Genomic DNA, 13448 nt, shown 5'->3' with positions numbered 1-13448 from the left:
TTGACAAGGAGACTTGCCACAAAAATTCTTGGAATGAGTCACAGCAGTGTTTGGAGAATGCATCACAGTGCAATTTACCTATACTGTTCAGTGTATTAGTGATGAGGACTTTGGGTGTAGGCAACTCTATTTTTGACAATAACATTTTATTTACAGATGAAGCAGGCTTCATTCCCAATGGTGTGTTTAATTATCATGATTCTCACATCTGGAGTCATCTAGGCTCCAACCCACTTGCTGTGCAGAAGTCTCAACATCAGTGACTTTTCTCAATGAATGTGTGGCCAGGAGTACTAGGCCATTGTCTTATTGGGCTGTACATGTTACCAAACAAACTCAATGGATGGAATTACCTTTGGTTCTGTAGTGTCATCTTGCTTGAGGATGTTCCTCCAGAGCAATGCCAGAGGATCTTTACATGCATGATGGAGCACTGGCACATTTTGCCGCTATGGTGAGAGGACATCTAACACGCCAATCTGGCCAAAGATAGATTGGGTAAGAAGACGTGTACTGTAATCAAATTGCATGCATATGGAATATAGTCCCAGTTGTGTGACTGGATTTCTGATTTCATCTCAGAGAGAGGTCACAGTTCGTAGTGATAGGCGGTAAATCATCGAGTAGAACAGAAGTGATATCTGGTGTTCCGCAAGGTAGTGTCATAGGCCCTCTGCTGTTCCTGATTTTATGTAAATGATCTGGGTGATAATCTGAGCAGCCCCCTTAGATTGGCTGCAGATGACTCTGTAATTTACCATCTAGTACAATCATCAGACGATCAATTCCAATTACAAAATGATCTAGAGAGAATTTCTGTATGGTGCAAAAAGTGGCAATTGGCACTAAACAAAGAAAAGTGCGAGTTCATCCACATAGGTACTAAAGGAAACCCGATACATTTTAGGTATATGATAAATTGCACAAATCTAAGGGCTGTCAATTCGACTAAATACCTAGGAATTACAATTATGAGCAATTTAAATTGGACAGACCACATGGATAATATTATGGGGAAGGCGAAACAAAGACTGCGCTTTGTTGGCAGAACACTTAGAAGATGCGACAAACCCACTAAGGAGACAGTCTACATTACACTTGTCCGTCCTCTGCTGGAATATTGCTGCACGGTGTGGGATCCTTACCAGGTAGGATTGACGGAGGTCATCGAAAAAGTGCAAAGGGCAGCTCGTTTCGTGTTATCATGCAATAGGGGTGGGAGTGTCACTGATATGATACACGAGTTGGGGTAGCAGTCACTGAAACATAGGCGGTTTTCTTTGTGGCGAGATCTACTTACGAAATTTCAATCACCAACTTTCTCTTCTGAATGCGAAAATATTTTGTTGACACCCACCTACATAGGGAGAAATGATCATCATAATAAAATAAGAGAAATCGGAGCTCAAACGGAAAGATTTAGGTGTTCTTTTTTCCCACGCGCCATTTGAGAGTGGAATGGTAGAGTAGTAGTATGAAAATGGTTCGATGAACCCTCTACCAGGCACTTAAGTGTGCATTGCAGAGTAACCATGTAGATGTAGATCACCACATCCGAAACCCATGGATTTTCGTGTCTGGGGCCACCTTAAAGGTGCAGTGTATGCCACTTCACACACACACACACACACACACACACACACACACACACAAGAACTGGAGCAGAGGCTTGTCAATGGTTGCCAACAATTTCAAAATGACCCAGGAGTGTCTGAAAGGATTTGAAACCTATTGTGGTGATGGGTACATGCCTGCATTCAGGTATGAGGATGACACTTTGAACATCTCCTTTAACTATGAGTACAGTCACATGACTGTTGTCATGTTAATTCAGAACACCTGCACTTCTACGTAAGTATCTCTAATAATTTTTCTTAATGTTGTACAGTGTTGTTACCTTTCCCTAACTCAGATGACAATTACACAGAATCAAGTCAGTGGTGGCTGGGAACCACAAAGTCGCAACTATCTCACAAACAGTTCAGTTGTGGACCTAGATTTACTGAGACTTTTTTTTGCTTCTAGTATCATGTACTTTCAACTGTATGCATTACGCCATTAATCATGATACATCCTGTAATAAATATTTACATGAAATACACAATCAAATAGCTTGCCAATACATGAGTCCACAGTTATTTTCCCCTAAAATGTCATTGAAGCAAGAGAGAGTGGAACAGTAATAAAATGACACAACAATATTAGTAACATGAGTGTACTAAGAACACAGGAAAAAAACAAAGAAGGATATAAATAAAACCTTAGAGAGATTAAAAAGTCAAGAAAATGGTGGTAAATATGTTACAGTTCCTTGAGCCAGTGAGGTACCCTGAAAGATTAAAAGAAAATAAATACATAAAATAAAACACAACAAGTACTGAATAAACAGCTGACTCAGCACTAAGAACAGAAGCAGTGCTGCGACAATTAAAAAAGATACTGGTAAAATTGACACCGAATCTCAGAATATTTAAGAAGCCATAGGTGAAAAGAGCCCTAAACTGAAATAAACTGATTAACCTAGAGGTCTTCTAACCTCCTCTAGCTCCATATTCTGCTGCATGTAGTCAGTATTCTTTTCTTCAAGGATTTTGATTTGTCTCCTAAGATCACCAACTTCCTCCAATCGTTTCTTATATGACTCTATTGTAGCTTCATATTTTCCAACCATATCTGCTGTTTCTCGCAAGATGTCAACTTCATCTTTCAGGTGTTGTGCTTCATCAGCCATTTTCTGCAAGTCTTCAATCTTTGCTTGCATCTCAAGATGCTCTTTTTCTTGCAATTCTACTTTTGCTCTAAAATCATCTCGTGCTAAAATGATAAGAAAATTAATATTTAAATAAACTAGTATTCGAGATTTATTTATTTAAAACAATTACACAATGAGCTCTATTCAACCACTACTAAAATGCTGTTAAATACATTTCTTACATTATTTGCAACAGTAAAATTCTACTCAGGACATGTCATTTTTACAGGAATAGTAAATTAATTTGTCAATGTGATTAAAGACTGCTAGTAATAACTTGACTAAGCATAGCTATGGGGTATATGAATAGAAAATGTGAAAGTGAAAGAAAATACTGTATTCACTGTAATGATGGAGCTGCTATTGCCCTTATAAAGGTAACAGGTACTAGGCTTCTTCTCTTAAGCAGAAAACATCAAAAACTAAAACTTTTATACACCAGTAGTTTGTAAAATTAACAAATACTAAAGTAAGTTGAAGATTCAGTTGATTCAGCTGATCATCAGAAGCATGTTATTTTCTATCCAATAATACTATAGCAAGGCAGAATATTAATGGAGACAAGAAGGGAGAGAAAATAATGTGAAGAAACGCTGGAAGAAGTAAAACTGGTGTAAAAGCTTAAAAACATTCTCAAACATTCAACAACAATACTTGGAGGAAAAATTTGACTGCAAACGCTAGTAAGCAAATGAAATTGAATGAGTCAAAAACAATGATACAAAATCTGTAAATATTCAAAGATAAGAGAAAATAACAATGGATGTAAAAAGTGCTCCAGTAGGACAAGGATGGGGAAGGAAATCAACCTTGTCTTTTTCAAAAGCACCAATCCAGTAGGCGCCAAAATAAATTTAGGGAAACAACAGAACGAACACACACACACACACACACACACACACACACACACACACTGTTGTCTCCTGGCATGGCAGCCTTACTGGGGTGAATAGTTATCTTAGGTCGGGCAGTAGGTACGAAAAACAAAGTGTGATGTGGGGAGAGGGAGGAGGAACATGACAATCTGAATCTAGGAATGATTATGCTGGTGTGGAACATAGTGGGAAGGAGAAGGATAAACAGGTATAGAAAGAGATAAGGAGAAAAGGAGAGGACAATACAAGTGAGTACAATTCATGAACACGCATGCTGGGGAATGGGTTGAGGTCAACGACATTATGTTGAGTACTATACTCCGTACAAGCACAGTCCAGTTGATCCTCAGCCACAGTGGATGTGGCCATTCACCCATATGGATAGTTTGTTTATGTAAAATCCTTTTCAGTGCGTTTCAGTGTTGTCGCAACAAAACTAGTGTATGCATTTGATAGGGTTCTACTGTTCCCACCCATTCCATCCATAGACATTCACCAGCCTCACAATGCCCCAGCTCATTTTATACTTTACTTGCTCACTTGGTATGTGGATATAAAGTGACTCTTGTACTTAGTTTTCCAAAGGGATATGGTCCATGTGGCAGGAGAAGCCTAGGCAGACATCGATATGAATAGGTTTGATGAGCAGTGGAACACAATTTTGGGAGACAGGAGGGGCAATGTTAGAAAGGAGAGTATTCTTCATATGAAGGCGCAAACAACCAGTTGTTATTTTTTAATGAGGCTGGGGAATTGGAAGAGGGGAGGTGGATAATTGAGTGTCAAAATGGAACTCTTAGTGACTATTCAACAAGACTGCAAGGATTGTTAGGTGTTTCCTTGTTTTCTCAGTCTCTTGGTCCCTGTTGTTCCCCAGTTTGCATCCCATCTCCTGTTCCCAACCATTCCATCTGTAAGACATCCACCAGCCTCACAATGCACCTGCTCATTTTATACTTTACTCGCTCACTTGTGTCTTCATTTGCCTAATTCCTTAACTCTTTTTCTTACTCCACATTCTCCATTTTTCCCCTCCAACTATTGGCCCCGTATCCTGCTCACTACCTTGAGTGGCTTCAGTGAACACAGAATACCTCTTTCTTTTTGCTTAGAATGCCAAAGTAAATGAATAATTTATGCACCTGAAGAATAACTTGTAAAGTTCATATAACAAAAGTACAACCACAGCATGAGTATTTTACTATCTTGTTAGTTCCACATTTAAGTGACTGACTACGGTTACAAACGTCTGATACAACTCAGCTAGTTCAACATTCTTTTTTCCTCACAATGCATCAACTTTGAAGCTGGCAAACCACAGCAAATATGAATAATTCCTAATATTGTTGCCATTTGGATTCCATATCAAACGGCTCATCCTTCCGTGTCAGAATAGATCGGCCAAATTCTTAGCGGGAATTAAATTTCATTCATATAATTATCTCATGTGATATGGTTCATCCAAGTGAACTATAATCAATAGATCAGGCATGGTGGCATAGTGATTAAGACACCAGACTCCACATTCAGAAGTGGCAGAGTTCCTCTTCCGACTATTCAGATTTAGAATATTGGTGATTCCCCTAAATTGTGTAAGGTGAATGCCAAGATGATTTCTTTGAAAATGACAGGGCTGATTTCCTTCACCATCCTATTCCTACCTGACTTCGTAATCAGTGTCTAATGATTTCACTGCAGATGCAATGCAGAACCCTAATCTTCCTACATTTTTAATCAATATATGAACCATAATGCAGTGGAATTTCAAGCATTTGTTATAACCAACAACTGAAAGAAATGACAAAGTAAGCTCTTCTGGATCATGCAGATTCTAGAGAAAACATGTGTTACAACATATACTTACATGTTTCCAACTTAAAGATTTCTTCCTTCAGGGCATCAACCTGTTTACGTAATTCTTTGCACTTGTGACCTGAAGCGGCCATGGGGCCTTCCAACATCTCAAACTCTCGCAACCTCTCATGTAACCTTTTGTTTTCATTTAATACACTTGCTTTTTCCTCTTGCAGTAATGTAACCTGTAAACCACAGAGTTGAAATAATGAGAGCATACTATTGCAGTGTAAAATACACAGAGAGCACCAGACGTAATTTGTAAGGAAGAAAATGGGATACTTTTACTTGAAACCTCACAAACAATACCATGGTTTATATAGAAGTGTGTAATGTGACACCTTACCAAAATACACTGAAAGTACAGGATGATTATAATTAAAGTTCCAGTAAAAAAAAAAAACTGCTCAGAATGATGAATGATGTCAAATTAGGATAGAATATTATCAAAGAAGTGTAGGGAAACATTACGGAGAAGAAGAAAAATTAACATTAACTAGTGGCACAATATGAAAAATAAAGGATGTGGTGTACATAGTTGTTCCTCAGTTTACATCTGAGATGCTCAGCACAATTGTCTCAATGCAGGATCACATGCTCTTGGTAATGCTCTCTTACAAGTACGGTGACTGTGAGTCAGTAGCTCCGCAGAACTTCAGGGGACTCAGGGATATGAAAAAAAAATCATTTGTCCTATGTCTACCAAGGGTCTGGAGAAAATGATACTGAAATTCAAGAAGACATGTTTTCTTTTGAAGTGCACTGTGGCAGAGAGAGGAAAACAAATGCTCTGACATCAGTAGAAGATGTGGCCACAACAATGCATGGGGGCGGTCTAGTTATAGTGTGCAAACATGCAGTGCATGGGAAATTGCCTGAATTTTGGACACATCTCTGAGCACTGTCCACAAAATTCTATGAAACATCCTGCATTGCTATCCATACAATGTAACTTATGGTCAGTGGTTGTTCATGCTGACCTGTCAGTAAGACAAATGTTTGCTTCAGAATTCCTTGCTCACACGGAAGTGGATAATGAATGGGCATGAAACATTTTGGACAGAGGAAACCCATTTCCATTTCCAAGTACATTTCAATACACAGAACTGCACAATATGGGCAACAGAAAATCTACTCACACATCAAATGGCATCACCTCATTCTGCAAAGTTAACTTTGTGGCACAGGTTGACGGCATCATTTATCATAGGGCCCTTTTTTTTTTGAGGAGATTGGTCCCGCAGGTCCTGTTGCCTGTACGGTTACTGGTTAATGTTATGACAGTCTTTTGTGCGCCAACATCATTCCATCCCTTCCACAATGTGGATGTCTGAGTAGGAATATTTTTATGCAAGATGGCACTCCTCTGCACACTGCACAGCCACTGAATCAGGTGCTGCAGAAACATTTTGGAAATGCTAGGATTATCAGCTGTAATTTCCCAACAGCCTGGCCATCCAGATCATCTGCTCTTACTCCGTGTGACTTCTGGCTGTGGGGCTATCCAAAAGATGCTGTGTTCAGTGCTCCAATTATAAATGTAGCTGAAATGAATACACATACTGTGTAATGGATTCTGAATGTGACCCCTGAGACACTCCAATCTGTTGTTCAACATGCTGTTTCTCAACTTCAACTTGATGCAGAAAACAGTTTGGGTGGCATATTGAGCAGATCTTGCATGTGTATCGTACCAATTAAAAACTGATCTCATTGTTGCTCTTTATGCTGTTTCTGCACTCAAGACAATTAAAAACCAATTTTTCCCATCCTATGTGGTACGACCTAGCTGTGGTTGGATGTGCCTACCATACTAACAGTCCCACAACTGTTGAATGCCAGACTTGAAAGTTTATGCACATTGTACAGTACCATAGCCACCATACTGGGATTCATTTCTTATTTATAGCTGAACCTTTTTACGTTTTGATGCCTACAGCACCATACAGTGGTATAACTTTTGTTAAATTTTTGTTCATTTCCATAATGTTTCCCAGTTCTTTGATAATATTCTGTTCAAATTTGATCACATTTCAAGCAGTGGTTTTTTTTAGATTGTTTTGAAACTGCAACTAATTAGAATCACCCGTATATTAAAAAATGCCTTCAGTCAGTAATATTTGCATTTTTTTACACTACACTATGCAAGAAAATTAATAGATACACTTGAATATGGGCTCACAGGACCTAAAATGCATTGTGTTATACTGTCTCATAAAACACAAATATTACTGACTGAAGATGTTTAACATATTTTTAGTGTATTCAATATAGCCATGTCCACAAATACAAAACATGGCTGAAATTATACCTTCCCTAAGTTTCTAATGGCATGGTACATAATTTACAATATACTCCCAACAAGATAGTAATGCTCTGAATAATAATCTTCAAGTTCTCTTGCAGCAGAAAGTTGATACAGAGATCTTGAGGTAAGAGCCAAATGTTAGAATTCAGCCAGCATAGTATATGAACAAGTTATGTGGCAATGACTTGGTGAAAAGCTGTAATAAGGACTTCTTGAAAGTATCATCCTCTTTCTGCCAACTTTAGCTTTTCCACAGCTGTTTTACAATTGTCTACTGCAAAGAGCAGTAACAAGGACTTCTTGAAAGTATCATCCTCTTTCTGCCAACTGTAGCTTTTCCACAGCTGTTTTACAATTGTCTGCTGCCAAGAATAATGACACTTGATGAACTCTGTATGTCTGTAGGCATTACCTCGAAATACAAATATTCTCAGCACTATCACAGAGATCACGATCTGAGGACATACCTGGGACTGATCTCCTGTGGTCACTCAATAACAATGTGAACAAACTGAAGGTAGTTTTCCCAGTGACATTCTTGGATAAATGTTTCTTAGCTTTCTTGCTACGTCTGATTTGTTTGCATACTCCAGCTTCAAATCATTTCCTCTGTCATCATCATAGGGAGTTAAATGCCATAGGCCATGTCTTACTTTTATATTTAGTTTAAAGCTTGAGTGTACACATAAATCTGATGGTACAAATAAACCAAGGGACATTTAACATAACAGTTTGTTCATAAAATAGTATGCTTGCTACACAACTGAACCATATTTTTAAGTGAGAGCTTCTTTCACAACAAGCTGGAAGTTAAAATTACAAATAACGGCTCTTGAATGAAATACAGAATGAACTAAGTACAGATGCATACTGAAAGTCAACAGTCCCACATCTACACTGGATGGTGTGACAGAAATGCACAAGTGGAAGAATACTTACAAAATTTGGAATTACTATGATGAAAAGTACACTCTGATTGACTACTGGTTGGAAATTTTCCAACACAATTACAAAATAATCATGACATATGACTGGTTTCAGGTGCTAAAGGCAATCATCCTCAGATCTCGTAACTGCATAAGGTATATGTAGTTTCCATATACAGGGTGGTCAGAAAGTCTGAAAAGCTTGTAAGGGTGTTGCACTGTATGTTGTACCGATAAATAATTGTTAAGGAAAAACAGCTGCGCATGTTTCTGAGTTAATTAGCATTTAAGTTAGCAAATCAGGCCACTGCATGCACAAATTCAAGTGGCCCACCAGATACAATTTGTGTCAGTTGTTCTGCACAAGACTGCTCAGCCCTTGGCTCAGGTTCGATGTTTACAACAATCCATTGTCCAATTTTTGTATCGCTCTCGTTTTGTTTTAGGAAACCAAACAAAGAATACATTTGGTGAGACAGTCCCTGGTGGGCTGCTTGAATTTGCATGCACAATGGCCTGAATGGCTAACTTCAATGCTAATTAACTTGAAAAGGATAACATACTGAATTTTTTTTCTTAACAATTATTTATCAGCACAATTTATCATGCAAACACTATTACAGGATTTTCAAACTCTTTGTGACCACCCAGTGTGTATTGCTTACATGGTAATGAGATGTGAGAATGGCAGCACTGAGCATATGGAACCACTTATATTTCATGAATATTTTGTGAATGTTTTGGACAGTAAATAAATGCTCAGAAAAATCTTTGTTGGTGCTGTATGGTAAGCACCTGAATAAACAGAAATGTGAACTAGAATGATTCCACCAAAACTGCGAGGATACATCAGCTTCCACCAAAACTGTAAGGACAGGTAGCTAGGGTAGCTCAGTTTGTAGATCAGTTGCCCACAAAAGATAAAGGTCTCTAGTTCAAGTTCCCATCCAGCACACACTTTTAACCTGCAAAGAAGTTAGATACCACTGTACACTTTGTTGCAGTGTAAAAAATGCATTCTGGAAACAGTCCCTCAGGATGTTTCTAAGCCATGTCTCCACAGCATCCTTTCTTGCAGTAGTGCTAGCGCCACAAGTTTCACAGAACTTCTGTGAAGCATGGAAGGTAGGAGATGAGGTACTGGTGAAAGTAGAGCTGTGAGGATGGGTTGTGAGGCATGCTAGGGTAGCTCAGTTGATAGAGCACTTGTCCACAAAAGGAATAGGTCCAGGGTTTGAGTCTCAGTCCGGGACAGTTTTAATTTGGCAGGAAATTTCAACTAGTGACATATTTCATGTGTCTGACTATATAAAAGTACACATTATCTCAGGCCAACATAATTTGGAGAAAGAAATTCCAGGGAATTTTTTTTTTAATTCAGTGGGTTGGACAGAATGATATTTAGTCAGTCTGGAGACTAAAATGATTGATCATTTTGAAAATAATTTATTGTCCAACATAATCACACTAATTTCAAGCAAAATGACCAGTATTGGCCAGCACTGGCCATCCTCAGATCATAAAATATATGCTGTGATTGAACCACAAAACTGGCCATTACATTTGAAATTAGTGTGACTGCGTCAGACAATAAATTATTCGTAATGGGCTGGGCTGGACATGATTTTCGTGATATAAAAGGGAAAGTTTCTGGTCCTTGTCTCAATATATTTTATTTCTTCTTGTTGTTGTGGTCTTCAGTTAAAAGACTGGTTTGATGCAGCTCTCCATGCTACCCTATCCTGCGCACGCCTCTTCCTCTCCGAGTAACTACTGCAACTTACATCCCTCTGAATCTGCTTCCTGTATTCATCTCTTAGTCTCCCTCTAAGATTTTTACCCCTCACGCTTCTCTCCAGAACTAAATTGGTGATCCCCTGGTGCCTTGGAACATGTCCTACCAACTGGTTCCTTCTTTTAGTCAGGTTGTACCACAAATTTCTGTCCTCCCCAATTCTGTTCAATACCTCCTCATTAGTTAATGATCTACTCATCTAATCTTCAGCATTCTTCTGCAGCACCACATTTCAAAAGCTTCTATTTTCTACTTGTCTAAACTGCTTACCATCCATGTTTCAGTTTCATACATGGCTACACTCCATACAAATACTTTCAGAAAAGACTTCCTGACACTTAAATCTACTATACTCGATGTTAACAAATTTCTCTTATCCAGAAAAAAACACTCCTGTGCCATTCCACCCAAGTCGCAAATTTTGTCTAATGAACTGGTTTATATTTCCAAACACTGCCAGGTATTCTGCTGGTTGGTATTCTTTCAGTGCGGTGCATCCATTTTTCCGTACAGGCACAAATTCATTACAGCACCCGTACTAAAATCATTTTACTTCTTTACAAATATGTTCGTTGTGGAGTCTGTTTAACGTTGTGCAACCTTGACCACACTTCTGCTGCTTTTACTCTATATTTTATCTAACATCCCAATACCCATACCTTGCTTCCATATACCTTCCTTCCATACATTCCTTGTCAGGAAACCCTAGTCCTTGAAGGTGATGTGTTGTACAGTGGAGTGATATCCTGCATAAATACACAAAAATTATCCACTCAAATTCCAGAAGCTGCTTCAGAAATATAGTGCTCAACCCTGACACCATAAATTATAAATCACATCATGATGGAAAAAATTACAATTTGGTGATGTGATCCTTGGAAGTTTATCACTTGGACATCTACTGGAGGTATCAATGCTGGTTAAGTGTCAACACAGTCTGACCCTTACTTAGCTTAACAAAAGTAGCAGTTACGATTGATGCCTATTATTTTTCAGGTTTTGGCAATTATAACAACTCAAAAAATCATAAAACATGATAAATGTGTTCCCAAGAGCTCACTGAACAGCACATAATGTGTAGTCATCTATGAGATACCCTCAGTGTGATTAATAGGGACACATTTCTGGGTCCACTCATGACGATGATTCCACTTTTTGTCACAGTATTCAGCATATTTATTGAGATAAAGTACCAACCAGAACAAATGGTGTAGCTCATAGTAAATACTGTCTTTTGAAATTTAGTATTAAATGTAAGCTAGGACATAAAAACTGTATTTGGAATGTATTAAAAATTTGTGCCAATTTTCCTTGGTGACATACAATAACAGAAAAAGAAAAAAAAAAGTCACAACACCAAGAAAGATGATGCCTATTTAAACTTCACACCTATCACATAAGAGTGGTGCTAGTAGCACCATTATGATGATGCAAATCAGATTTGCTTTACATACGCAGAGTAATGGTCATGAGCATTAGTTATCTTTGAGATAGGAAGTGGTAAGTTGATGTTTGTCAAGAATGCCTTTAAGGTGACGAAGACGACATTTTCAACAACCCATTGAGTTTGAAGGAGGTCATGTACAAGAGGCAGGATGTTCTTTCTGTGACACTGAAGAAAGACTTGGCAGGAATGTAGCCACTGTATATGATTACTGGCAGTGGTGGTCACAAGAATGTATAGTTGCAAGAAGACCAGGTCCCTGACAGCCATGTGCCACTACCAAGAGGCAAGACCATCATGTTCGGCGTATGGCTCTGATGCATCATACAGCATCTGAAACAGCAATTTGAGCAGCAGTTGGCACCATAGTAACACAACAAACAGTTAAAAATTGGTTATTTCACAAACAGCTCCAAGCCAGATGCCCTGTAGCATGCATCCCACTGACCCCACACCATCGCCAGTTGTGACTTCAGTGGTGTCAAGTGAGAGCTAATTAGAGGGCAGGGTGGAGAGGTCTGTTGTGTTTTCTGATGAAAGATGGTTCTACCTTAGTGCCAGTGGTGGCTGTGCGTTGGTTAGAATGAGGCCAGTTGAGGGTCCACAGCCAATCTGTTTGCATGCTAGGCACACTGGATCTACACCTGGAGTTATGGTCGGGATGCGATTTCGTATGACAGCACAAAGACTGTGGGGTTATTCCATGCACACTTACTGCAAGTTTGCATGTCAATCTTGTGATTTGACCTGTTGTGCTGCCATTCATGAACAGCATTCCAGGGGGAGTTGTCCAATAGGATAACGCTCGCCCACATACCGCTGTTATAACCCAACATACTCTACAGAGTGCTGGCATGTTGCCTTGGCCTGCTTCATCCCCATATCTGTCTCCAATCGAGCACATATGCAACATGCACCGAAGCTGAAATCGTTATAGGTACAGAGAGCTGGCTTAAGCCAGAGATAAATTCTGCCGAAATTTTTACAGAGGTACAGACGGTGTTTAGGAAGGATAGATTGCATGCAACCGGTGGTGGAGTGTTTGTCGCTGTTAGTAGTAGTTTATCCTGTAGTGAAGTAGAAGTGGATAGTTCCTGTGAATTATTATGAGTGGAGGTTACACTCAACAACCGAGCTGGGTTAATAATTGGCTCCTTTTACCGACCTCCCGACTCAGCAGCGTTAGTGGCAGAACAACTGAGAGAAAATTTGGAATACATTTCGCATAAATTTCCTCAGCATGTTATAGTCTTAGGTGGAGATTTCAATTTACCAGATATAGACTGGGACACTCAGATGTTTAGGATGGGTGGTAGGGACAGAGCATCGAGTGACATTATACTGAGTGCACTATCCGAAAATTACCTCGAGCAATTAAACAGAGAACCGACTCGTGGAGATAACATCTTGGACTTACTGATAACAAACAGACCCAAACTTTTCGACTCTGTAAGTGCAGAACAGGGAATCAGTGATCATAAGGCCGTTGTAGCA

At 39.0% G+C, this 13448-nt stretch overlaps 1 protein-coding gene across 1 annotated transcript in view; it reads right to left on the bottom strand.

Moving 5' to 3' along the window:
* LOC126249729 (protein Hook homolog 3-like) overlaps positions 1–13448 on the bottom strand; it is a 199012-nt gene that overhangs the window by 57259 nt on the left and 128305 nt on the right. Inside the window, exons 7-8 of the mRNA XM_049951409.1 lie at positions 5492–5666; positions 2537–2814 (exon numbers count right to left, since the gene is read on the bottom strand). Of these exons, the coding sequence (XP_049807366.1) occupies positions 2537–2814; positions 5492–5666 (453 nt within the window). The remainder of the gene's footprint in view (positions 1–2536; positions 2815–5491; positions 5667–13448) is intronic.

Source organism: Schistocerca nitens, chromosome 3, assembly GCF_023898315.1.
Source record: "Schistocerca nitens isolate TAMUIC-IGC-003100 chromosome 3, iqSchNite1.1, whole genome shotgun sequence".
NCBI classification, from domain to species: Eukaryota; Metazoa; Arthropoda; class Insecta; order Orthoptera; family Acrididae; genus Schistocerca; species Schistocerca nitens.
Note: the sequence above shows the minus strand (reverse complement) of the source record. Positions and strands in the feature narration are given on the sequence as shown.